Source organism: Dendrobates tinctorius, unplaced genomic scaffold (assembly GCF_039654945.1).
Source record: "Dendrobates tinctorius isolate UK_male_01 unplaced genomic scaffold, ASM3965494v1 ptg000014l, whole genome shotgun sequence".
Lineage (NCBI taxonomy): Eukaryota > Metazoa > Chordata > Amphibia > Anura > Dendrobatidae > Dendrobates > Dendrobates tinctorius.
The window spans coordinates 3,846,533-3,874,290 of NW_027361682.1; the positions used below are offsets into that span (position 1 = coordinate 3,846,533).

General features: G+C 44.7%; 1 protein-coding gene across 1 annotated transcript in view; it reads left to right on the plus strand.

Moving 5' to 3' along the window:
- LOC141073676 (uncharacterized) overlaps nucleotides 1-27,416 on the plus strand; it is a 502,533-nt gene extending 475,117 nt beyond the window's left edge. Inside the window, exons 2-7 of the mRNA XM_073561034.1 lie at nucleotides 6,916-7,065; nucleotides 7,195-7,374; nucleotides 7,458-7,581; nucleotides 7,665-7,762; nucleotides 18,074-18,164; nucleotides 24,129-27,416. Coding sequence (XP_073417135.1) covers nucleotides 6,988-7,065; nucleotides 7,195-7,374; nucleotides 7,458-7,581; nucleotides 7,665-7,762; nucleotides 18,074-18,164; nucleotides 24,129-25,393 — 1,836 coding nt within the window. The 5' untranslated portion in view covers nucleotides 6,916-6,987 and the 3' untranslated portion in view covers nucleotides 25,394-27,416. The remainder of the gene's footprint in view (nucleotides 1-6,915; nucleotides 7,066-7,194; nucleotides 7,375-7,457; nucleotides 7,582-7,664; nucleotides 7,763-18,073; nucleotides 18,165-24,128) is intronic.
- Nucleotides 27,417-27,758: the final 342 nt, after the last annotated feature.

A 27,758-nucleotide genomic window follows, 5' to 3' on the forward strand; every position in this document is an offset into this window, starting at 1 on the left:
GGACCCCTTTCTGGCGACTCACTTTTAGCTGGCCAGACCTCTTTCCCCCCTGGGAACTCCGTGGCAGGGAGACGGCTTCTGGGAGCGGGCAGCAGGGGAGATAAGAGAGGGCAGCTGGTTCCCCACGAGGCGGCGGCCATCTTGAGCGCGCAGCTCAGCTGCTGAGAGCTGCAGCACCGGCTCCCATTGCTGCACCGCCGCCGGGCATTGAAGAAGCCGGCTGATTATCTGAGGGAGCGCGCAGTGAGTGCCCTGGAAAAATGGGCCCTGCGTGGTATCCATCTCCTACTATCCGCTCACAGTGCAGGCCGGCGCCATTACGAAGAGAGGCTCTGTGCGCCCTTCCCCACTGCAGCTGCCTCTGCGGGGCCACCCCTTCCCTGGGCCATAAAGATTTGAACTGTACCTGGCTGCCGTCCCTATAATCTATCAGGCATCCCTTTGTAGTCTAATCTACGATTACCAGCCTGACTGTGATTCCCACCTGTGGTGGGTAATACCTGGACCGTACGTTTCAGTTGTCTCATCAGACCATACTGCAGACAATCATGAGCCGGCTAAAAGGGTCGGGAGCGGCAGCGGAAAAATTGAAGGAGTTTGCTAGACCTGACCCCGCTGAAAGTGCCCGACACAATAAGAGCACATCCTCTCAAGTTCAGCGCAAAAATCGCCATTCTGGGGGTGAAGAGGAGATGGAACAGGAGGAATTGACCCTTAAACAAGCATCTGAGCAATTGATGCAGGCTATCTCATTGACCAGGACATCCCTGACAGAGAAAATTGAGGATGTTTATACGGAGGTGGGAGGACTCCGTCAGGATATGCAGGCCATGAAGGGACGTATTACGGAGGTGGAGGCGAGGGTGTCCAAGATGGAAGATACCATTACACCTATGGAGGCTACATTAACGAAGGTGGCGGGCTCCATGAATGCTTGGACACAGAAGGCGGCCGATTTGGAAAATAGAATGCGACGGAATAATATCCGTATTGTTGGACTACATGAGCGCTCGGAAGGTCAGCATCCTGAGCAGTTTCTGGAGGATTTTCTTAAGACCTCCCTGGGGGACGAATTTTCCTCAATGTTCGCTGTTGAAAGAGCTCACAGGGTCCCTACAAGACCCTTGCCTCCGGGGGCCCCGCCTAGACCATTCCTGGCACGCCTGCTCAATTGTAAGGACAGAGATACCATTCTGCGTCTTGCACGTCTGAAAAGTCCTATTAAGTTCAGCAATGCTGTTGTTTCCATCTTTCCGGATTTCTCCATGGAACTGCAGAAGCAGCGGGCGCAGTTCGTCGATGTCAAGAGGCGACTCAGAGACAGGAACATTGTGTATTCGATGATATATCCGGCCTGGCTCCGGGTTGTTCATGGAGGTTCCTCCATATTTTTTACAGATCCGGCGGAGGCGACTGAGTGGCTGCGGTCCCATAAGGGGTCCCCTACGAAAGAATCCTAATGTGGCGGCTGTTGCTTCAGATCCTTCCAATCAACGGTCTAATTGGAGCTCTCTCGGCGAGTTCCTAGATACCAGCTATACCGGACGCTGTACTCAGTGATGGTATCCCCTTGTTTATCTTTTAATGGGGGCGTAAGACTGTACGCCTATGTTACTAGGTTTCTGTTTTGCTATCTCCTTTTCAAAAGTTTTAATTTTTATAGTTGTTTAAATAGAGGCCGCAGCCAACGTCAAATTCTGCTATTTGCGTGGGATCTATGCACTTGGATCGGGCACCATTATGCATCATATCCAGATAGACGGGAATGGGTTCTGAGCTGATTTGTATGACCTGGAATGTAAGAGGCATAAAATCCCCTCGAAAAAAAATTAAGGTGTTCTCACAAATTAGACACTACCGTCCTCACATTGTGGCTCTGATAGAGACACACTTGACCAGAGATACGGTTCGGTGGGTACAGAAACCGTGGGTGCAATGGTTTATACATGCTTTTCACACTAGCTACTCAAGGGGAGTCTCACTGCTAATTCATAAGGATGTTCGGTGGGAGGTCAGGGAGGCCCGGAGGGACCCCGAGGGACGATTTGTGTTCGTTCATGCGCTGATTAACTCTCAGAAATATGTCATTCTTTGTATTTATAATCCCCCTCCAGCCAATATATCAATTATTCAGAAGGCATTGAGCTTTGCTTTAAATTACCCAGATGCACATGTTATCTGTATGGGAGATTTTAATTTGGTTATGAATAACCATCTTGATAAATTGAGACTGGGCGATGGAATACAGGGCGGAGTCCCCCCCCCCGGGTACATCCCAACTTTCACAATTCATGGCGGGTAGCTAGATCTATGGAGAGTGCGCCATCCAGAGACAAGGGAGTATACTTGTCATTCCTCCACTACACGCTCTCTGTCTCGCATAGATTATATATTTGGGTCCAGCAGTCTGGCGGCGTGGGTGGATGATATTAAACATGGAAATAGTGGGATATCGGATCATAGTCAAGTTATTCTCTAGCTTAAATATGGGCCATTGACTAATAGGATAACATGGAAGCTGAATCCTTTTTGGCTGAAGTTGATAACATCCCCTGATAGAACGATAGATCAGTTACGTTGCTTCGTCTCGTCCCATCCCGAACCCCGAAATATTCATGTATTTTGGGATGCTCGTAAAGCCTACTTACGGGGTTGTTTATCCTGCACGATCTATCACATTAAACGGGTGACATCGGAGGAGGATGGCGAGATGGAGCGACGTCTGAAAGACTCGGAGGCAGCCTATATATCGGAACAAACTAACAGTAATAGGGTAGAATGGCTGACCGCTCAAAGGTTATATGCTCAATACACTGACACCAAGACGAAACGTAAATTATTCTTTGCCCGGCAGTCTTATTTTGAAATGGGGAATCAGGCTAGTAGATTTCTGGCTTACTTAGTATGACAGTATAACACAACTAATACAATTCTACAGATCCGTGATTCGGGGGGGTACTGTGGTTTCCTCAACTGAGGAGATACTAGGGTGCTTTTCTGAATATTATGGTTCATTGTACAACTCTAGGACTGATATGGATGGCCCGGAATGTCTAAATTATCTCTCAGATATAGAGTTTCCTACGCTAAGTCCTTCCCAACAAGCCTTTATGGATGCTGAGTTCACTCTGGAGGAGGTAGAAGATGCCATAAAAGACATGGCCTCTGGGAAGGCCCCTGGGCCGGATGGATTTCCTGTGGAATTGTATAGGAAATACCAGAATATACTGGCACCCCTTTTGTTGACAGTGTTCCGTGGGATTTGGGAGGGGGGATGCATGCCGGAATCCTTTTAGGAGGCCAATATAGTAGTCCTTAAAAAGGAAGGGAAGGACCCTTTAGATTGTGGATCTTACAGGCCTATCACTAGTAAATGTGGATTATAAAATTTTTACAAAAATTTTGGCCAAAAGAGTGAACTCAGTTATATTAGATCTTGTACATCCTGATCAGACGGGTTTTATGCCGGGTAAGAGCACCTCCATAAATATTAGACGTGTCCAGTCAGTGGTCCAATATAGCTCTCTGGTACCAGACAATGAATGGGCAGTGGCGTCGCTGAATGCTGCCAAGGCCTTTGACTCGCTTGAATGGCCTTTTCTCCGTGCATGTTTGCAGAGATATGGATTTGGTGATAGATTCCAAAAATGGGTTAGTGTTTTATACATGAAGCCCAAGGCCCGGGTCATCGTAAATAACTCCATATCTGAGTCATTTTCACTACATATGTGAACTCGTCAGGGGTGTCCCCTTTCCAAGGGCCCTTTTTGCTCTTGCTATTGAGGCGCTGGCAATTCGTATAAGATCTTCCCCTAACATTGCCGGTATAGAAATAGCAGGTCGGACAGATACCATAGGCCTATATGCTGACAATATGGTGATATTTATGGACAAGACGGAGGAGACCTTGACAAGAGTGATCATTACAATAAGTAAATTCAGTAAATATTCTGGCCTATACATAAATTGGGAGAAGTCTGCTTTGATGCCTCTTTCCCATGCTCCAATGCCACGGCTTAGGAATCTCTCATCACTGCCCATTGTAACCAGTCTTAAATATTTGGGTGTTTATATTTCTCAGGGTAGTATATTTGATCTGCAACTCAATATACAACCATTGCTGGAAATGGTCAAAGGTAAATTTGCGATTTGGGGTAAACTTCCACTGTCTGTAGCCGGACGTATTAATTTAATTAAAATGATATTACTCCCCAAGCTTAGCTACTTTCTTCAACATAGTGCAGTGGTGGTGCCCAAATCCTTTTTTGCTAATCTGAATTCCCAAACCACATCCTTTATTTGGGGAAAAGCCAGGCCTAAACTTAAAGTAACCACTCTACAAAGGCCCACGAGGGGAGGAGGGGCAGCGTTACCCGATTTCTTTTTGTATTATTTAGCTGGACAGGCCAAGGCCATAAAATACATGGATGCCTGGAGGTCATCTCCCGAATTCTGAGAATCATCTTCTTCCTGCTGCACGGATTAGTTGCCCACTGGGTTTTTTGGAAATGAAGAAAATAAATGTCTTGAAACTGCTACCTCTGCTTCGTCTGGCACGATCGATATGGAGGCAGATAAAGGGGGTGGTTAGATTTAGGGATATTATAGCTGAAATGCCCCTATGGAATAATGACTACCTCCCGCGGTGCTAATTGAACATCCATCCGCGGAGTTCTGGGTTCAGTACAGTGTCTCTACGATAGGTGATCTACATGATCATGGAACATTGGTATCCTTTGAGCAATTACAAGTTAATCACAGGGTCCCGAGATCCCAGTTTTTCCGTTATTTACAGCTAAGATCGGCTTTTCAATCACACATAAGATGTATGGGTATAGATAATGCCATCTCGTCTTTACCCCTGATAGGGGTTCTTAAGTCACAGGGCCCTCAGGGTCTCGTCTCCTCTCTATATACATATTTGTTGTCGGTGGGGACAGAATGTGACTTAGATTCCGTTAAGAAGAAGTGGGAGAGGCTCATCCCGGATACACAGGGTGAAGAATGGGAAGAAATCCTGGAGTCGCCAATTTGGGTATCTCCGTCTGCCAACAACAGGATGATACAGTTGTATATTATTAATCAATCATATTTGACTCCTATGTGACTCTTCAAGATGGGCCGATACCCATCATCGGAATGTTTGAGATGTCATTCAATAGATGCAGACTTTATTCATATGATTTGGTGCTGTCCTGTTGTTGTGCAATACTGGAGGGGGGTGACGTCATTATTAACATCCCTGGTACAAGCCCCTGTTCCCCTTGAGCCGCTGATGTGTCTATTTGGAGTGTGGGATGAGGAGACGTGGGGTCATTATGTTGGGATTTTTCTACGGGAGACGCTGTTCATGGCACGGAAGATACTAGCATTACGATGGATGCGGAATTCACCTCCTTTTCTTGGGTCCTGGATTACTCTGGTAAATTCAATTATCCCATATGAACGTACGCTGTATCAGAATAGCCTGGGTAAATTCACAAAGTTTTGGGAGAGGTGGAATTCCTCTCACTTCACCTTGCAGAGCGTAGATGTCACACAGTAAACTGCTCATTGTATAGACGTAGGCTGCGGAATAGTTTATGTTTTGGTAGATGTAGGTAGGGTTTAGAAATTAGGCAGGTTTTGTTACTGGTATAATGGCACAACACCACTGTGATTCAATTGATATTATGTGTTTGCTTTATTTACACACAATTGATGCACATATCATGCTTTACGTCTTCATGTTATCTGGGCATATATATGTTATGAATCAAACTCAACATCTTGTACTAAATGTGTGTATGATATAACTGCTTATGGTTTAATAAACAAATTAAAAAAAAAAGTCCAACACTTCTGATATACAAAAAACCTGAGGCCACACGACCTCACCCTCCCGCTAGATCAGCACTCTGGTATAAACTGGAGGCAAAACAAAAAGATACTAACATAACGGGAATGAACAAGCTGTAGCATATGAAGCAGGGCCCAGCACTGCCTCCAGCAGGGAGCACGCTGAACCCTAGCAACAAAGCAGAAAGCAAAAAAAGGGCACAACCAGATTAGATGCAAAGCACTAGCAAAAGAATCACTTAACTGAACCATGCAGATCATGCAGGGGACAAAAGAACTCCAAATGCTCAAGGAGGAAATCACCAGCAACCTCCAAGAGCAGCCAGCTCAATTATATGCTCCCAGCCAGTAATCCCAGGTTCCCAATTATCGTCGTCAGGTGGGGAACTTCCATCAACCTGGACAGCTCCACTACTCTCAGTAACCAGCAGAGGGAGCTTCGGCTCAGAACTCCGAGCAAGGGAATTCACAACAGGTAGTAATGGGAGGTATGAGCTGTGGGGGTCCAGGATTGGGAGATATATCGTCAGTAGTTAGGAGAATGAGAAAAAGGGAGAGCAGATGGGAGAAGGAGAGTGGTTGGCTTGTTTTATGTTTGGTTAGGACAGATTTGAGGTTGAGGAGCAGGTCAGTAGAGGAGGTCAGGTGGGGAGGTAAGAGGGAAGGGGAGATGATTATTTGGTTAGGGGGTGCTGGGGTTTGGGGATAGTGAAGGAGAGTGAGGAATAATGGAGAAAACACTGTGAGGGCATATGTAGACATGGTGAAGGAGTAAGAGGGTTAATAAAAAAGCTAGATCCAAGTAATAGGAAGTGCTTACTCAGCAGACATACCCGAAAGAGACAGATTCACAGCGTGGGGTCCTGACTCCTGCCATGACTAACTGCTGTTGAAATAACTGCAGCATCTCGATACTTTAGCTGCTGTGATACTTTTGCTGCAGGGAGACGCATGCCTGACCCCACACGCGTGCACCCCTTAGGATGCTACTAAAGATCATATGAAGCTGGTAACAGCTCCAGAGATTTCTTACATGGGATCTTTATGATGATACATTGTCGTCTTCTCCCCATTCAGGTCCCTACAATATCGGATCCTCTCAGTGGAGATCTTCTATATAAGAGAATTCTCCTGAGCGACCCTACAAGGATGGATAGGGACAGGGACAAGATGGCGGAGAGGATATTACACCTCACCCTAGAGATTCTCTTCCGGCTTACTGGAGAGGTGAGAGATTCTGATGACGTCACATTACATCATTCTTATCTATGGGAATAACAGATGGACAGAACTGGAGAGGTGAGGATTCTGGAAATGTCTGTAGTGAGGTTTATTAATGTGTCTCTCCATAACCAGGATTACACAGTAGTGAAGAAGACCTCTAGTGAGCGCTGTCAGGCCCCTATGTCTGAGGGATGGAGAAGACCCCTGAGCCCAATCATGGGGCCTTCACCTCACCCCCTGATACATGAAGACATCAATGACCAGAAGATCCTAGAACTCACCTACAAGATGATTGAGCTGCTGACTGGAGAGGTGACACTGCTGGGAATGTTGGGACATTGTACAGTAACGCTATGGAGGGATCGGGGGGATGACGGTATCATTGTATGTGTCAGGTTCCTATAAGGTGTCAGGATGTCGCCATCTATTTCTCCATGGAGGAGTGGGAGTATTTAGAAGGACACAAAGATCTGTACAAGGACGTCATGATGGAGGTTCCCCAGCCCCTCACATCACCAGGTAATAGACAGGACTAAATACACACGGCCTATAATTATCTGTATGTAAAGAGTGAGTTCAGTCCCTGTATGTGTTTCCTCCAGTTCTATCCAGTGAGAGGACAACACCAGAGAGATGTCCCCTTCTTCTTCTTCCACAGGACTGTAAACAAGAAGATCCCAATGTTCCTCAGGATCATCAGGTAGATGGAGAGAAGGTGTCATGAGATATTGCCTATGATGTGTAGAAGCTGTGAAGGTCTTGTGTTTAGTTTTGCTTATCCACCAGTATAATACACTGAACGTGCAATGTATTACAGACAATACATTACAGACACAGGCCCTCTCCTGATTGGAGCTACTTTGTATGCAAATGAGACCTGTGACCCGAGTGCAGCATAAAATGAAGTGATCTGATTTCAGTCTGTATCCTAAGTAGAAAATGAAAATATTGTAGTGATCTGAGTGAATTTGAAGAAGGCAAGACCATCTGTCCAAGATTAGTCAGGACCAGTATTTCAAAACTCCAACCTCATCAGGTTTTCATGTCCAGAGGTGTTAATAGTGTATGGAGAATATTACGATTCAAGAAATGTTTGTAATGAAATGGGATAACTTGTGTATATAACTTGACTGGAGAAAAAATCAAGAAACAAATTATGCACAATCACGCTAAATGCAGCTTCCAGTGTCATTGCTGTTTAATCCCTTAACCCCCGGAGCTTTTTCGGTTTTGCATTTTTGTTTTTCGCTCCCCTTCTTCCCAGAGCCATAACTTTTTTTTATTTTTCCGTCAATATGACCATGTGAGGATCCAATGAGAGGAAAGATTAGCATAGCACTCACCGATCCAGGTGAAAAAGTCCGCTTTATTTAGCAATCCACATTAAAACTTCATGGCCGGGAGGCTAGAGGGAGGAGTGAGCAATGTCTGACGAAGGCCGTTTCGTGCTTACTAGCACTTCGACGGGTCTGACGGGATTGCTAAATAAAGCGTACTTTTTCACCTGGATCGATGAGTGCTATGCTATTCTTTCCTCTCATTGGATTCATACATTGTGTTTTCTACACTAGCACCCAAGATCTCGGGGTTCAGCCACAACGAGCAGTATGGACATGACAGCCTCACATCGGCAGTAGTATTGGCAGTGTCGACTTGCTTTTTCTTTACACGTTTATGACCATGTGAGGGCTTATTTTTTGTGGGACGAGTTGTACTTTTGAATGACATCATTGGTTTTACCATGTCGTGTAACAGAACACAGGAAAAAAAATTCCAAGTGCGGTAAAATTGCAAAAAAAAAACTGCAATCCCACACTGTTTTTTGTTTGGCTTTTTTGCTAGGATCACTAAATGCTAAAACCAATCTGCCATTATGATTCTCCAGGTCATTACGAGTTCACAGACACCAGACATGTCTAGGATCTTTTTTTATCTAAGTGGTGAAAAAAAATTCCAAAGTTTGCTAAAAAAAAATAAAAAAATAAAAATTGCGTGATTTTCTGAGACCTGTAGCGTCTCCATTTTCCATGATCTCAGGTTGGGTGAGGGCTTATTTTTTGCAGGCCAAGCTGATGTTTTTAATTATACCATTTTTGTGCAGATACAATCTTTTTAATTATTTTAATGCAATGTCGATCAGGTTAATCCTTTTTTTATTGATAGATTGGGCGATTCTGAATGCGACGATACCAAATATGTGTAGGTTTGATTTTATTTTTGTTTTTTTTTGAATGGGGCGAAAGTGGGGAGATTTGAACTTTTACGTCTTTTTTTGTTTTTTTTTCATATTTTTAAAAACTTTTTTTTACTTTTGCCATGCTTCAATAGCCTACATGGGAGACGAGAAGCATCCACAACTTGATCGGCTCTGATACATGGAGACGATGCACAGATCGCCTCTATGTAGCTGAATTGCAGACTTACTATGAGCGCCGACCACAGGGTGGTGCTCACAGCAATCCGGCATCAACAACCATAGAGGTCTCAAGGAGATCTGTGGTTGTCATGATGACACACCGGTGACCCGCGATCACATGATGCGGGTCGCCGTTGTGTGTATTTCCGGCCCGATGTCAAAGTTTAACAGCGGCATTTAACTAGTTAAAAGCCGTGGGCGGATCGCGATTCCACCCGTGGCTATTGCGGGCACATGTCAGCTGTTCAAAACAGCTGACATGTCCCGGCTTTGAGGTGGGCTCACCAGCGGCGTATCTAGGGGGGCAGCCGGGGCATTTGCCCCTGCACGCCTAATGCAGCGGTCCGCAGTATCCTCCCTGGCGGCTGCGTTCTGCGGGCCCCCCCCGGCCTGGGAGTCGGCGGTTCTCTGTGTCAGCTGTCAAGCTGACAGCCGGCGCAGAGAAGGAGCGCATGCCGGCTCCCAGGGAGGGGAGCAATTGTACTGGCGTCTATATAGACGCCAGTGCAATTTGCAGCTCTGACCACCAGGTCAGAGCGACGTGAGCAGCATGATCAGGTCATGTGATCACGCTGCTGACGTCACTCCCCGGCGCCCAGAGAGAACCATGGTGGTAAGTGTGTGTGCTCCACTGTGGAGCTGAAGAACCACCGAAGATGGGAGATGGGGGGGATTTGTAGAGGGCATGGGGGTTAATGTGTGGGGATGGCGGTTAATGAGTGGGGATAAGGGTTAATGTGTGTAGGGGCGTTAATGAGTGGGGATGGGGGTTAATGAGTGGGGATAAGAGTTATTGTGTGGGGGTTAATGTGTGGGGGCATTAATGAGTGGGGATTGGGGTTAATGTGTGGGGGGTAATGAATGGGGATGGGGTTAATGTGTGGGGGCGTTAATGAGTGGGGATGGGGGTTAATGAGTGGGGATGGGGGTTAATGAGTGGGGATAAGGGTTAATATGTGGGGGGTTAATGTGTGGGGGCGTTAATGAGTGGGGATGGGGGTTAATGAGTGGGGGGTTAATGAGTGGGGATGGGGCTTAATGAGTGGGGATAAGGGTTAATGTGTGGGGGTCAATTAATGGGGATGGGAGTTAATGTGTGGGGGCATTAATGAGTGGGGATGGGGGTTAATGTGTGGGGGGGTAATGAATGGGGATGGGGTTAATGTGTGGGGGCGTTAATGAGTGGGGATGGGGGTTAATGAGTGGGGATGGGGGTTAATGAGTGGGGATAAGGGTTAATATGTGGGGGGTTAATGGATGGGGGTTAATGTGTGGGGGCGTTAATGAGTGGGGATGGGGGTTAATGAGTGGGGGGTTAATGAGTGGGGAAGGGGCTTAATGAGTGGGGATAAGGGTTAATGTGTGGGGGTCAATTAATGGGGATGGGGGTTAATGTGTGGGGGCATTAATGAGTGGGGATGGGGATTAAGGAGTGGGGATGGGGGTTAATGTGTGTGGGGGGTTAATGAATGGGGATGGGGGTTAATGAGTGGGGATAAGGGTTAATGTGTGGGGGTTAATGAATGGGGGTGGGGGTTAATGAGTGGGGATGGGGGTTAATGAATAGGGATAAGGGTTAATGTGTGTGGGGGTTAATGAATGTGGATGGGGTTAATGTGGGGATGGGGCTTAATGAGTGGGGATAAGGGTTAATGTGTGGGGGGTTAATGAATGGGGATGGGGTTAATGAGTGGGGATGAGCATTAATGTGTGTGTGTGGGGGTTAATGAGTGGTGATGGGGTTAATGAGTGGGGATAAGGGTAAATGTGTGTGGGGGTTAATGAATGTGGATGTGGTTAATGTGGGGATGGGGCTTAATGAGTGGGAATAAGGGTTAATGTGTGGGGGTCAATTAATGGGGATGGGAGTTAATGTGTGGGGGCATTAATGAGTGGGGATGGGGGTTAATGTGTGGGGGGTAATGAATGGGGATGGGGTTAATGTGTGGGGGGGTTAATGAGTGGGGATGGGGGTTAATGAGTGGGGATAAGGGTTAATATGTGGGGGGTTAATGGATGGGGGTTAATGGTGGGGGCGTTAATGAGTGGGGATGGGGGTTAATGAGTGGGGGGTTAATGAGTGGGGATGGGGCTTAATGAGTGGGGATAAGGGTTAATGTGTGGGGGTCAATTAATGGGGATGGGGGTTAATGTGTGGGGGCATTAATGAGTGGGGATGGGGATTAAGGAGTGGGGATGGGGGTTAATGTGTGTGGGGGGTTAATGAATGGGGATGGGGGTTAATGAGTGGGGATAAGGGTTAATGTGTGGGGGTTAATGAATGGGGGTGGGGGGTTAATGAATAGGGATAAGGGTTAATGTGTGTGGGGGTTAATGAATGTGGATGGGGTTAATGTGGGGATGGGGCTTAATGAGTGGGGATAAGGGTTAATGTGGGGGGGTTAATGAATGGGGATGGGGTTAATGAGTGGGGATGAGCGTTAATGTGTGTGTGTGGGGGTTAATGAGTGGTGATGGGGTTAATGAGTGGGGATAAGGGTTAATGTGTGTGGGGGTTAATGAATGTGGATGGGGTTAATGTGGGGATGGGGCTTAATGAGTGGGAATAAGGGTTAATGTGTGGGGGGGTTAATGAATGGGGATGGGGTTAATGTGTGGGGGGTTAATGAGTGGGGATGGGGGTTAATGAGTGGGGATAAGGGTTAATGTGTGGGGGTCAATTAATGGGGATGGGAGTTAATGTGTGGGGATGGGGGTTAATGTGTGGGGGTAATGAATGGGGATGGGGTTAATGTGTGGGGGCGTTAATGAGTGGGGATGGGGGTTAATGAGTGGGGATGGGGGTTAATGAGTGGGGATAAGGGTTAATATGTGGGGGGTTAATGGATGGGGGTTAATGTGTGGGGGCGTTAATGAGTGGGGATGGGGGTTAATGAGTGGGGGGTTAGTGAGTGGGGATGGGGCTTAATGAGTGGGGATAAGGGTTAATGTGTTGGGGTCAATTAATGGGGATGGGGGTTAATGTGTGGGGATGGGGATTAAGGAGTGGGGATGGGGGTTAATGTGTGTGGGGGGTTAATGAATGGGGATGGGGTTAATGAGTGGGGATGAGCGTTAATGTGTGTGTGTGGGGGTTAATGAGTGGTGATGGGGTTAATGAGTGGAGATAAGGGTTAATGTGTGTGGGGGTTAATGAATGTGGATGGGGGTTAATGTGGGGATGGGACTTAATGAGTGGGAATAAGGGTTAATGTGTGGGGGTCAATTAATGGGGATGGGAGTTAATGTGTGGGGGCATTAATGAGTGGGGATGGGGGTTAATGTGTGGGGGGGTAATGAATGGGGATGGGGTTAATGTGTGGGGGCGTTAATGAGTGGGGATGGGGGTTAATGAGTGGGGATGGGGGTTAATGAGTGGGGATAAGGGGTAATATGTGGGGGGTTAATGGATGGGGGTTAATGTGTGGGGGCGTTAATGAGTGGGGATGGGGGTTAATGAGTGGGGGGTTAATGAGTGGGGATGGGGCTTAATGAGTGGGGATAAGGGTTAATGTGTGGGGGTCAATTAATGGGGATGGGGGTTAATGTGTGGGGGCATTAATGAGTGGGGATGGGGATTAAGGAGTGGGGATGGGGGTTAATGTGTGTGGGGGGTTAATGAATGGGGATGGGGGTTAATGAGTGGGGATAAGAGTTAATGTGTGGGGGTTAATGAATGGGGGTGGGGGGTTAATGAATAGGGATAAGGGTTAATGTGTGTGGGGGTTAATGAATGTGGATGGGGTTAATGAGTGGGGATGAGCGTTAATGTGTGTGTGTGGGGGTTAATGAGTGGTGATGGGGTTAATGAGTGGGGATAAGGGTTAATGTGGATGGGGTTAATGTGGGGATGGGGCTTAATGAGTGGGAATAAGGGTTAATGTGTGTGGGGGGTTAATGAATGGGGATGGGGTTAATGTGTGGGGGGTTAATGAGTGGGGATGGGGGTTAATGTGTGGGGGGGTTAATGAGTGGGGATGGGGGTTAATGAGTGGGGATAAGGGTTAATATGTGGGGGGTTAATGGATGGGGGTTAATGTGTGGGGGCGTTAATGAGTGGGGATGGGGGTTAATGTGTGGGGGGGTTAATGAGTGGGGATGGGGGTTAATGAGTGGGGATAAGGGTTAATATGTGGGGGGTTAATGGATGGGGGTTAATGTGTGGGGGCGTTAATGAGTGGGGATGGGGGTTAATGAGTGGGGGGTTAATGAGTGGGGATGGGGCTTAATGAGTGGGGATAAAGGTTAATGTGTGGGGGTCAATTAATGGGGATGGGAGTTAATGTGTGGGGGCATTAATGAGTGGGGATGGGGGTTAATGTGTGGGGGGGTAATGAATGGGGATGGGGTTAATGTGTGGGGGCGTTAATGAGTGGGGATGGGGGTTAATGAGTGGGGATGGGGGTTAATGAGTGGGGATAAGGGTTAATATGTGGGGGGTTAATGAGTGGGGATGGGGGTTAATGAGAGGGGATAAGGGTTAATGTGTGGGGGTTAATGAATGGGGGTGGGGGGTTAATGAGTGGGGATGGGGGTTAATGAATAGGGATAAGGGTTAATGTGTGTGGGGGTTAATGAATGTGGATGGGGTTAATGTGGGGATGGGGCTTAATGAGTGGGGATAAGGGTTAATGTGTGGGGGGTTAATGAATGGGGATGGGGTTAATGAGTGGGGATGAGCGTTAATGTGTGTGTGGGGGTTAATGAGTGGTGATGGGGTTAATGAGTGGGGATAAGGGTTAATGTGTGTGGGGGTTAATGAATGTGGATGGGGGTTAATGTGGGGATGGGGCTTAATGAGTGGGAATAAGGGTTAATGTGTGGGGGTCAATTAATGGGGATGGGAGTTAATGTGTGGGGGCATTAATGAGTGGGGATGGGGTTAATGTGTGGGGGCATTAATGAGTGGGGATGGGGGTTAATGAGTGGGGATTAGGGTTAATATGTGGGGGGTTAATGGATGGGGGTTAATGTGTGGGGGCGTTAATGAGTGGGGATGGGGGTTAATGAGTGGGGGGTTAATGAGTGGGGATGGGGCTTAATGAGTGGGGATAAGGGTTAATGTGTGGGGGTCAATTAATGGGGATGGGGGTTAATGTGTGGGGGCATTAATGAGTGGGGATGGGGATTAAGGAGTGGGGATGGGGGTTAATGTGTGTGGGGGCTTAATGAATGGGGATGGGGGTTAATGAGTGGGGATAAGGGTTAATGTGTGGGGGTTAATGAATGGGGGTGGGGGGTTAATGAATAGGGATAAGGGTTAATGTGTGTGGGGGTTAATGAATGTGGATGGGGTTAATGTGGGGATGGGGCTTAATGAGTGGGGATAAGGGTTAATGTGTGGGGGGTTAATGAATGGGGATGGGGTTAATGAGTGGGGATGAGCGTTAATGTGTGTGTGTGGGGGTTAATGAGTGGTGATGGGGTTAATGAGTGGGGATAAGGGTTAATGTGTGTGGGGGTTAATGAATGTGGATGGGGTTAATGTGGGGATGGGGCTTAATGAGTGGGAATAAGGGTTAATGTGTGGGGGGTTAATGAATGGGGATGGGGTTAATGTGTGGGGGGTTAATGAGTGGGGATGGGGTTAATGTGTGGGGGGTTAATGAGTGGTGATGGGGGTTAATGAGTGGGGATGGGGTTAATGTGTGGGGGTATTTGGAGTGGGGATGGGGTTATTTAATGTGTGTGGGGATTTGGAGTGGTGATGGGGTTAATGAGTGGGGATTGGGTTAATGTGTGGGGGGATTTGGAGTGGGGATGGGGGATTTAATGTGTGGGGGGGTTGGAGTGTGGATGGGGGTTATTTAATGTGTGGGGGGGATTTGGAGTGGGGATGGGGGTTATTTAATGTGTGGGGGGATTTGGAGTGGGAATGGGGGGTTATATAATGTGTGTGGGGGGGATTTGGAGTGGGGATGGGGGTTATTTAATGTGTGTGAGAGATTTGGAGTGGGGATGGGGGTTATTTAATGTGTGTGTGGGGATTTGGAGTGTGGATGGAGGTTATTGAATGTGTGGGAGGGATTTGGAGTGTGGATGGGGGATTTAATGTGTGTGGGGGGATTTGGAGTGGGGATGGGGGGTTAATAGTTATTTAATATGTGGGGGGATTTGGAGTGGGGATGGGGGATTTGGAGTGGGGATGGGGGTTATTTAATGTGTGTGGGGGATTTGGAGTGTGGATGGGGGGTTGTTTAATGTGTGGGAGGGATTTGGAGTGTGGATGGGGGATTTAATGTGTGTGGGGGGATTTGGAGTGGGGATGGGGGGTTATTTAAAGTGTGGGGGGATTTGGAGTGGGGATGGGGGATTTAATGTGTGTGAGGGATTTGGAGTGTGGATGGGGGTTATTTAATGTGTGGGGGGATTTGAAGTGTGGATGGGGGATTTAATGTGTGCGGGGGGATTTGGAGTGGGGATGGGGGATTTAATGTGTGTGTGCGGATTTGGAGTGGGGATGGGGGGTTATTTAATGTGTGTGAGGGATTTGGAGTGTGGATGGGGGTTATTTAATGTGTGGGGGGATTAGGAGTGTGGATGGGGGATTTAATGTGCGTGGGGGGATTTGGAGTGGGGATGGGGGATTTAATGTGTGTGTGGAGATTTGGAGTGGGGATGGAGGGTACTTAATGTGTGTGAGGGATTGGGGATGTGGGGATGGGGGATTTAATGTGTGGGGAGATTTGAGGACACAAAATGAAGAGTATGTATGAGGAAACAGTATGGGGATTGGTGCAGACACAGTATGGGGAGCGAACGGGTTAATGTATGTGGACACAGTATGGCGAGTGAGGGTGATGGGATGTGTGCAGACACAGTATGGGGAGTCGGGGGGGTATGTGTGAGCAGACAGTATAGAGAGTGAGGGGGTAAATATATGAGGAGACAGTATGGTGAACGGGGGATGGAGGAGACAGTATGAGGAGGGAGGGGAATAGTGTGAGGCGACAGTATATTGCAGATATTTGTATTTAGGGGCATTATAATGACACTTCTATCTTTAAGGGGATCGTGTGGAGATTTGCTGCAGAAGACTGGAGAAGATGGAAGTCTGCAGAGATGGCTGGTGATAAGAAAACTCATCATGGGGTCTGGACAAGATGAAGAAAAGGAGAACGACTCCAGAGACAACGTCATCTATAAGGTACCTGGATGTAAATGTTATTTGTGATACTGACTAATTCTCAAGTTTTTATTTATGTTAGGAACAATAAAGGGGTTCTCCAGGTTTGTGCTGAGTCTGCTGACATTCTATGTGACTGCAGACTTCTGAATTCTCACAGTGCTCACTGAACGCTGTTAGGATTCTCTTGTGCTGGTGATGTACATACATGCGGTCACATGCTGACTAGACGTGTGTGGCCTCACTCAATGAAAATGAACGGAGCGAGGCCGGGCACGTCTAGTCGGAGTGTGGCCAGAAGTATACAAATCACATACTTGTGCTGACATGATTGTACATCGGCAAGGGAGAATCCTAAAAGTGTGCAGTGCAGCTCTGCAGGTTCCAGTAGTCATCACATGGACACTTCACTCATATGCGATTTTCATAGTTATGGTCCTGTGACAACGAGCTTCTCTTCCTGCTTCTCTCAGTTTTTTATTGAACATTGAGAGCATTAGGGAGAGCAGCTCGTGGGTGCATGGCAAAGTGTGCAAGTCGCATATGTACTTGGGGGGGGGGGGGGGGCCGAACCGAATTCTTGCCCTGGGTGCCAGAGAGCCTAGATACGCCTCTGGGGCTCACCGCCGGAGCCCACGTCAAAGCGGGGGATACTGCTTTGATGGCAGTCCGATGGCAGTAAGGGGTTAAAGGAGAAAGAAAGGAAAAACTTGATCAAAAGAACACACAATGATATCACTATGCATTGGAAAACATTGCTTGGCCAGATGAATACAGATTTCTGTTGTATCATCTTCAAGAATCAACATTTTACGCTGGTGGAGGTAGAGTAATGATGAGGGGAATGTTTTCTTGGCACATCCTGGCTCATTTTATTCCTTTGGATTGAGGTTTGGACACGAGGACTTAAGCATTTTGGCCAAACAATTTTATTATTTCTTTTCAGCTGTTGATCCTATGATAGTAACACAGTGCACTATGCCATAATGGTCATATAGTCATGGATTGCTTCCAGTAATTTTTTTTTTTTTTGCTTCCCCGGTCTTCACAGTCCCCAGATCTTAATCTTATAGAGCTACTATAGATGGAGATAGAATGTGCTGTTAAGAGCAAGTCAGGACCTTCATTTGGAATGTGGGACACGACAAATTACTGATGTTCTAAAGGCAAAGTGCCGCCAGATGGGTGTCTGTAAGAAAGTGTCTTTCAGTTTATGTCTTATACTTGATGGAGAAAGCTGATCATAGACATTGCAAGTTGTCTGGATCTTTTCACAATTTTCTGGTTATGGAGACTGATGGGTAGAACTACTCGTAGGAGCCAACAGATTGGATTTATACAAGAGACCTGCAGCTATAGGATAACTACTGCTGTCATTTTTGGTTGTCGTGTTAATTTACTATCTTTTCTTCTAAATCATTTCATGGGACTTCAGCATCTGTCTGTCACTGTTACAATCTTTGTTTCAGGGTAAATATCTAACCCATATTAATGCTATGGAGACATATGTGATGGGTGATGAGTGGCGTAAGGAGGAGATTCCTGCAGATAACTCTACAGGTGAGTAGTGATCACTAAATGCAGAGAAGTCACAGATATTACTCAGTCAGTAGCTGGTGCAATTATGTCAATGTTTTGCTAGAAAAGGAAACAAGGAGATTGGTGAGTTACCTTGGAAGAGAAGCATCAGGAGATGATGAGGTGGTGCATGGTTTATTATGTTAATACATCATAGTTATTCACTTTTTAGACCATATACTCATAGAATGTTAGAGTTGGAAGGTACCTCCAGAGTCATTATGTCAAACCCCCTGCTGAAAGCAGGATTCACTTAACCATCTCAGACAGATGTCTGTCCAGCCTCTGTTTGAAGGCTTACATTCGAGGAGAACTCACCACCTCTCATGGCAGTCTGTTACATTTATTGATCACCCTCACTGTCAAAAAGTGTTTTCTAATATCTATTCTGTATCTTCTCCCTGTGTTTCGTTCAGCTGTTTTTCGTGTTTCCATGGGCAAACAAGAATAAGGATGATCCCTCTACACTGTGACATCACTTCAGATATTTGTAGACAGCTATTAAGTCTCCTCTTGGCCTTCTTTATTGCAAACTAAACATTCCCAGATCCTTTAATACGTTCCTCGTAGGACATAGTTTGCAGTCTGCTCACTATCCTAGAAGCTCTTCTCTTTTTTAAAATGTGGTGCTCAGAACTGGACACAGTATTCCAGTTGAGGCCTGCCCAAGGAGGAGTAGAGGGCAATAATTACTTCACGTGATCTAGACTTTATGCTTCTCTTATTACATCCTAGGACAGTGTTTGCCTTTTTTGCTGCTGCATCACACTGTTGACTCACATACAGTCTGTGATCTATTAGTATACCCAAGTCTTTTTCACACGTGCTGTTGCTTAGTTCTATTCCTCCCATTTTGTAGATGTAATTTTCGATTTTCTTGCCCAGATGTAGAATCTTGAATTTCTCCCTGTTAGAATTGTATTTATTAGGCACTGCCCATTGTTCAAGCTTATCTAGATCCTTCTGAATCCTTTCTCTGTCTTCTCTAGTGTTAACTATCACTCCTAGCTTTGCATCCTCTGCAAATCTAATTAGTTTACCTTCAGTTCACTTATGTAGATCATTTATATGAAAATGTTGAAAAACATCCCTGGCCCACCAAGATAAAATAGTGTTACTTAGGATCTCCTCTCATCCAAAATATATTTGACACAGATTTTGTAACATTCAGAGATAACGGAGAACACACAGGGAAATTATTTAGAATTAGAGGACATACAAAACAAATAAGAATCTTTCTGGTGAAATAAATACTGTAGTAGAAACTTTACTAGAATAAAAGTTGTGTAGAATATCAAACTCATGATGACGAGGAACAATAATTGAAGAAGTCTTGGCTGGATGTACAGAGAAGCGAAAGAGTTTGAGCATTGAGTGATTATGAAATACATTGGAAATCTTGACAGAATCAAGAAGTTGGAGACGGAAAGTAGGATTAATGATTTTATTAAACTTTATATGGGCATGTATACTGAGTTCTGTTTAGTGGCGTCAACCTTCAACTTAGCAATTACCATGTTTTTCAGACTATAAGACCATAGAACAATAAGAGGCACCTCAAATTTTCAGAAGGAAAATAGGGAAAAAAATTGTGTCAAATGGTGGCCCATCTTACAGTCTGAATTAAGCTTACCGGGCGGATTGGCAGCGCTGGTGGAACATGGTTACAGGGGTTGTTGGGTGTGTTCGACTCCCATCCCAGACTGGTGCGGCAGTATTCGGCGGTGCTCGGTGGTACCATTTTCCCGGAGACCACAGCATTGCAGCAGTAGAAGTGCGGGGGCTCCGGGCTTTCACAAAATGTCGGCGGAGCCCCCGCACCACCGAATACTGCCACACCAGTCTGGTATGGAAGTCGTATCATTGCCCTGAAGCGTCGGACCATCGAACATCCCCTCTTCCGAACCCAGGGCCGTGAGAACTGCCGGACTCCTGTTGCTGCCACACTACTGGTAAGTACATTCCAACTATAAGACACACCCCAAGTGAGTCTTACAGTCCGAAAAATATGGTACACCTTTTTATCCTAAGTTAAAGGAGAGATCCATGGATGGCCTCCTATCAGCTGCTTTCTTATGTGTGTTACCAGACTCTTCTATTTCACTGTACTTCAAACCAAATAGTATTCACACTGTCAGGAAAAGCACTTTTGCTTCCAACAATTTGTAACGAACACCAATTGCATGCGACATACGTGATACTGTAAAGGTGGACTCCTCTTCCCACACTTACTTGTCCATTTACCTCTCTAAGTAGATAGTGGTTAGCACTTCAGCCTTGCAGCACAGGGGTCCTGGGTTCAAATCCCACCAAAGACAACATTTACAAAGAGTTTGTATGTTCTCCCCATGTTCGCGTGGGTTTCCTCCAAGTACTTCAGTTTCCTCCCACATTCCAAAGACACTGATAGGGAAATTAGATTGTGAACCCCAATGGGGACAGTGATGATAATGTGTGTAAAGTGCTGCGGAATATGATGATACTATATAAGCAAAGCCTAATAATAATAATAATAATAAAAATAAAATGAGATATTATCAAGGGTCTACCAAACCCCACAGTCCTACCTTTAGATGAGGTAAGAGAAGAAAGGCTGAATTAGAATCAAATCCAGTTTTAGGCCATATTTCAGCTGTCAGTCATATTTTCCATTAGGAACCTCCTAGAGAAACAATAGGGCTGTCATCTTGCCGAACATCCTTCAAGCATTCTATACATACCAGACATGAATATGAGGTATCCATAATTCAGAAAAATATGGCTGTGGGTTGCCAGCTATCAAAACTTTTGTAAGTTTACCCACAGATTCGAATATGTTCCCCAATCATGGCTATATCCAGGGATTGTGCAAATTCGTATTTTATATATGTAAAATTGTACTTCCCTTGCCATGTGAGGCCTCTTGATGTTGAGCTGTCCAGTCTGCCTTAGGGCTAGGTATCTAGGTGGACCTTCCAACAATTGTCAGCTACTTGTTAACTAATCTGTGTACGCACTCAGTTTCTGTTCTCCATCAGATAACCGGCTTCTTTTACCTGTTCAAAGTGGGGCAGGGGTTCAGGCAGTGATTCAATGTCCCCAGTATTTGATATCTGTAACTCATAACTCCATTTATGACACACGATTATAATCGGCAGCATCGTGAATATCAACTTCAAAATGAGAGATATAGAACTTTGATTTCATAATGAATCAGTTTAGTGGCCAAAAAATTCAATTTTGGTTCAATCTGACCACCGCACCTTCCTACATTTGGGGAGTCTCCTGCATGTCTTTTGAAAAACTCAAAACAAACCTTGCAATATTTGTATGTAAGTAAAGTGTCACGGGGCAGTAGTGGGAAAACAGGGGACGAGGAACCTGGGCCCCTGAACTGCCCCTCAGGCTAAGAGGGTGCCCTGACTTTCCTTAACTTGGGGGTACACTTGATGGTAGTGAGGCCCAAGTCACCGACCTGTCCCTATCTCCTGTTTAGCCCTGAGCTAAACCCCCTCCCCAGGAGGTGACACAGGGAAAAAAGTGAACTGCACCAAAAACCAAAGGAAAGATAAAACAGATACCTCGGGTTTAAATCAACTAAAAAACAAAACTTAGCTTTATCTGTTGCAATGCACCGTACAGCAGAGTAAGGCTCCTGAACTCAGCTTTCAGCAGAACCACCACTGCTGATAAGCTGAACCACCACGGTTGGTATCCAAAGGAAATGTATTACCAACAGTCAGCTGGTGCACCAGTTGACCTTATATAGGAAGATTATAGGAAGATGGGAGTGGTCCCCACCAGCAGACCAACTAAACATGTCGTAACACACTGCGTCCACCGGGGAGAAAAACCCACCAGCAGACTAACTAAACTTGTAGTAACACCAGTGGCCACCGTGTGCTGACTCTGTGATTAATGCTCTCTGTTATGATTGAGTCACCGTAGGAGGCAAAAATAGAAATGCTAGCTAAGTCCAGAAAACCAGAGAAGTTGGCAGCTATCGGATTGCAGACCCCTGAACCTATCAACACAACTAGCAGTAGCCGTGGGGGGCTCCTACGATGCCCTAGGCCCCTCGATCACAGCCGGAGGACTACATAGCCTAAAGACAGAAAGGGAAATCTAAACTGCCCCAGAGCAGACCCCAAAGCAAAAGGCAGCCCCCCACATATAATGACGGTGAAGCAAGAAGAAAGACTGAGCAAAGATGGGGCCCAAGCTAGCTTAGATAGGAAAGGACAGGAAGGCTGCTGTCTGCAATCCGTGAAAAAACCTAAGAAAATAAGAGCCAACAAACTGACAGTAAAAAGGCCCTGAAGACGCTAGGCTTCAAAAAAGGCTATGTCAGTACTCAGGAATATTCTGAAGACAGAGCAACAGGCAAAAGGAGATTCAGCTCACCCCAGCAGGGAATGGCAGAATCCAGAAAAGCAAGGAAAACAAAACACTAATGCAAAAAGGCAAAGCAGAAATCTTAGCTTTAGATGAGCAGGAATCAGACTGGCTGGTTTCCTAGAAGTCCACAGAGAAATCACCCGCAGGCCAGAAGGGCGTCGGCAGCCTTATATCCAGTCATTAACTCCACTCAGCCAGTCATCATCATCAGCCCCAGGTGTCTGACAATCAGGCTCACTACCTTTCTTCACCAGAAGAGGGAGTTCCTCGGGCCTCAGTAGTGAAGGGGAAAATTAACTCACAACAGCTCTCCTTGCCCGGGCTAAGCTTATTGGTGAACACCCCTTTCTTGGCAGGTTTGTTGTGGTATCCTGTTCCTTACATTTGATGGTGTTGGATTTGATGGTTCTCGGGGGGGGGGGGGGGATCCTTAGAGATTGGGATTTGTTTTATAAACCAACCCAGACTTCTACTTCTCAATGATTTTGTCCCTGATTTGTTTGGAGATCTCCTTGGTCTTCATGCTGTTGTTCAGTTAGTGGTGCCCATTGCTTAATGGTGTTGAAGCCTCTGTGACCTTTCAGAAATGGTGTGTATATACTGACAGACCATGTGACACTTAGATTCCACACAGGAGTACTTCCTTTCACTAAGCATATGACTTAAGAAGGTAATTGCTTGCACCAGAAATTTTTAGGGGTTTCATAGAAAAAGGGGTGAATGTGCACATGCCAATTTTTAGTTATTTGATTCCATAAATGTAATTTATACCTATATTTTTCTCACTTCACTGCACCAACTAAGACTATTTAGTGCTGAGACACCACACTCAAATTGGATTTCCAAAATATTTAAACACAGGTTGTAATGTAGCAAAATAGGTAAAAAGTCAAGGGGGTGACTACTTTCGCGAGCAACTGTAAATAATGTGATACATCGGAATGAGTGTGTAACTCCAATCTGCATTGGTTCATTAGCTGGCATCACAAAACTTTCCCCCAGTCAGGAGAAGATCTAGGGATATTTCAAAGTGAAATTTATAAACCATACCATTCAGACTGGGAGTAACGTCATGGCAGACTCCAAAGAGTCATCAGTTGGATAATGCATCATCATATTGTTAGTGGTACATGACCGGTCTAGAAGAAATTGACATCAAGTTCCAGAATCTTTTAAGTAGAAATCTACTATACAGCTTCCACCTGTCTAAAACTTGACAACAAAGCCTGCTCCTATTGCTGCTGTCTAGCCATTTAAATCAATCACTAACAGGCTTTTAAATGGTTCCAATCAGTGTCTGTTCGATTGCCAATTGTCCTGCCCCTCCCAACCTCCCTGAAGAAATTGCGGAGTGGATGTATAAGGAGGATATGAGGCAAGGAGCAAGCCTAGGTCAATTTCTAGTAATTATACTTTAGATATGACTGTCCTAGTCAATTGAAAATTAAATCACAAGATCACTATAAATTGTATTTACATTTATATAGAGATGCTATATATAATATTTGAATTATGATACTTTCAAGGAATTTTATTGAAAAATAATACAACTGTCTTCATTTTTGGCAGATGACTGTACCAGAAGTGTAGAGAAATTCTTTTCAGATTTTAAAGCAGATGATCCGAATCTTACACCAGATGCATATGAAGAGCATGCCACTGTCCCAGATATACCTTCAGATCTACACCATATTGGTCTGTCATCTGATACTTTTGATACTTTTGATCTGGCTCTATCTACTGATTCATTGGAAAATGAAAATAACAGAATTTATCATGAACATCAAAGATCTCACACACAAAAGAAACTATTTTCATGTTTAACATGTGGGAGACGTTTTACAGCTAAATCAAATCTTGATAAACATGAGAAAATTCACACAGGGGATACGCCATTTTCATGTTCCCAATGTGGGAAATGTTTTACAGACAAATCATGTGTTGTTAGACATCAGAGAGTTCACAAAGATGAATGGCCATTCTCATGTTCAGAATGTGGGAAATGTTTTAAAGATAAATCAAATCTTATTACACATCAAAGAATTCACACAGGGGAGAAGTTATTTTCATGTTTGGAATGTGGGAAAAGTTTTACAGCTCAATCAAATCTTGCTAAGCATGAGAAAATTCACAAAGGGGAGAAGCCATTTTCATGTTCCCAGTGTATGAAATGCTTTTCAAACAAATCAAATCTTCTAGCACATTTGAAAATTCACACAGGGGTGAAGCCATTTTCATGTTCCCAATGTGGGAAATGTTTTAAAGAGAAATCCTGTTTGGTTAGACATCAGAGAATCCACACAGGGGAGAAGCCATTTTCATGTTCAGAATGTGGGAAATGTTTTATAGAGAAAACACATCTTCTTGAACATCAAAGAATTCACACAGGGGAGAAGTTATTTTTGTGTTCAGAATGTGGAAAATGTTTTAGCCAGAAAACAAAGCTTGTTACGCATCAGAGAATTCACACTGGGGAGAAGCCATTTTCGTGCTCAGAGTGTGGTAAATCTTTTACCGAGAAATCATATCTTGTTACTCATCAGAGAATTCACACAGGGGAGAAGTTGTTTTCATGTTCAGAATGTGGGAAATGTTTTACAGATAACTCGACTCTTTTTGGACATCGGAAAATTCACACAGGGGAAAAGCCATTCTCATGTTCAGAATGTGGGAAATGTTTTTCACGGAAATCTGCTGTCATTAGACATCAGAGAAGTCACACAGGGGAGAAGCCATTTTCATGTTCAGAATGTGATAAATGTTATGCTACGAAGTATGTTCTTGCTAAACATCAAACAATTCATACAGGAGAGAAGCAATTTTCATGTTCCTAATGTGGGAAATGTTAATGTTAGTAATAAATTAAGAATTGTTACACATCATAAAATACACATGATAATTCATTTTCATGTTCAGAACGTGGGAAATATTTTAACTGAAAGAGAAACTTGTGTTAGACAGCTGAGAAGCCAGTTTACTGTTCAGAATGTGCTAAATGTCATAGAATATTAGAGTTGGAAGGGACCTCAAGGGTCATAGTTTCCAACCCCCTGCTCAATGCCGGATTCACTAAGCCCTCTCAGACAGATGTCTGTCCAGCCTCTGAAGAATTCCAATGAAGGAGAACTCGCCACCTCTTGTGGCAGCCTGTTCCACTCATTGATCACCCTCACTCTCAAACAGTTTTTCTAATATCTAATCTGTGTCTCCTCCCATTCAGTTTCATTTCATTGCTTCTCGTGTTTCCTTGTGCAAATGAGAATAATGATGATCCCTCTGCACTGTGACATCCCTCCAGATATTTGTAGACAGCTATTAAGTCTCTTCTTAGTCTTCTTTTTTGCAAGCTAAATATTACCAGATCCTTTAACCGTTCCCCGTTATGGTGAGAAATCCAAATTTGTTACACATGGGAACTCATGCAGAGTAGAGGCCAACTTAATTTTCACCAAGTGGGAAATGATTTACAGGAAAATAGAATCTTGTTACACATTAGAAAATTCACACAAGGAGAAGAAATTTTCATATTCAGAATGTGGAGAATGTTCCAACTACAAATTTAATATTGCTGGGGGAGGTAGCAAATTGTACAAGAAGTAAAAATAACATAGTAAAGCCACATGTCATACAAGAGAAAAGTAAAGCAATTTAAAGCACTAAATGATTATTTAAAATGGTGTTAAAATATGTGAACTCTCCAGAATTTTTCATATTTTTACTTAAATCAAAGCGCAACAACCAGTATTACAATACTTAATAAATTAAGCATCAACTCAAGCATTTTCACTGCTCATCCACAATAAGGTTAGGGTCACACAATGGTACAAAAGATCGTTCCGATTTTTATCCAGAAAAGTGGGACTATTTTTTTTCTTGTTTGTCATCTGTGTGCAATCCGTTTTTTACAGTAGTAGTAATTGGTCATTAACCGTTTCCTATGTTACAGAATTTCAATGTATCCATAAAAATCAGATGCTATACTGTAGCATTTGATTTTTTTTCTTGCACCCATAGACTTGAATAGGTGAGCCTCATCTGATTTTCTTCACAGATTCTGTAAGTTAAAAAAAATCGGTCATCAGCACTGCCTGCCCCATTGAATAACATTGAGCTGAGTGCTATCCAATTTATACGGTGGTGTGAGCGAACCCTACCAGGGATAAAAGTTCCCTGTTCCCCGGATCTGTGTCAATACCAAGTCTGGGATCCCATTTGTTCAATATCCCATGGATAGGTGATAACTTGTTTTCATCTGACATCTCCATTAACTTTATTGTTCTTTTGTCTTCTCTTTTGTAAAATGACTTGTGTTCTTAGGGTCATTGTCTTGCTCAATGGCCCATGTTGTCTTGAGCTTCAGTTCATGGACAGATGTCCTGACAATTTCTTTAGCACTTAAGGGTGTTATTCTTTCAATGAGCTAGCAGATGGTTTGTAACTGGGCAGAATATTTCCTATTGACTGTTCGCAGAGGAGGGAAGGGCGACATAAGATATTTGAAATGCCACAACTTAGCCCATCATCCATTCACAAACAGAAACTGTTAAATGGGCCATTCCGGGTCATCCTGGACATATAAGCCTATTTTCAGTACTTTAAAAAGCTGGGTGGCACAAAAAGAAGTTTTAGGAGGCTTATGTGATCCATAATTTATTCTCTTAAAGTAGCAGGAGATAACTGTAGATGGAAACGTCTAGGTATTTCTGTTATTTCTTCCTTTTTATCCTTTTTATTTTAGAACTGTTATGCATATTTGTGTGTCGTTTTATTTTTTATCTTTTATTGTAAGCATTGTTTATTTTTATATTCTGTAATAAGTTTGATCCTTGTATGCTCTAAAGAATACACAGCCTTTCAGATTTTGTGTGACTTTTTGATTTTCTGACAATAACATATTTTGGGGACTGTTCACCTGTGTGTTTGAGTGGTGGCAGCGTGTTAAGAAATCAGAATGTGCTGGAGTGTTATTTATGCTTACTTTAAAGTGAATCTGTCACCAATTTTTTTGCCTAAAAACTGCCGGCATTACAGAATGCTGTAGATAAGCCCCCGATGTACCCTGAAAGAGAAGAAAAAGGAGTTATATTATACTCACCCAGGGGCAGTCCAGGTCCGGTTCGGGTCCGGAGGGAGTCGCGGTCCGGTCCGGTGCCTCCCATCTTGAAGTGATGACTTCCTCTTCTTTCCTGCCCATGTGGC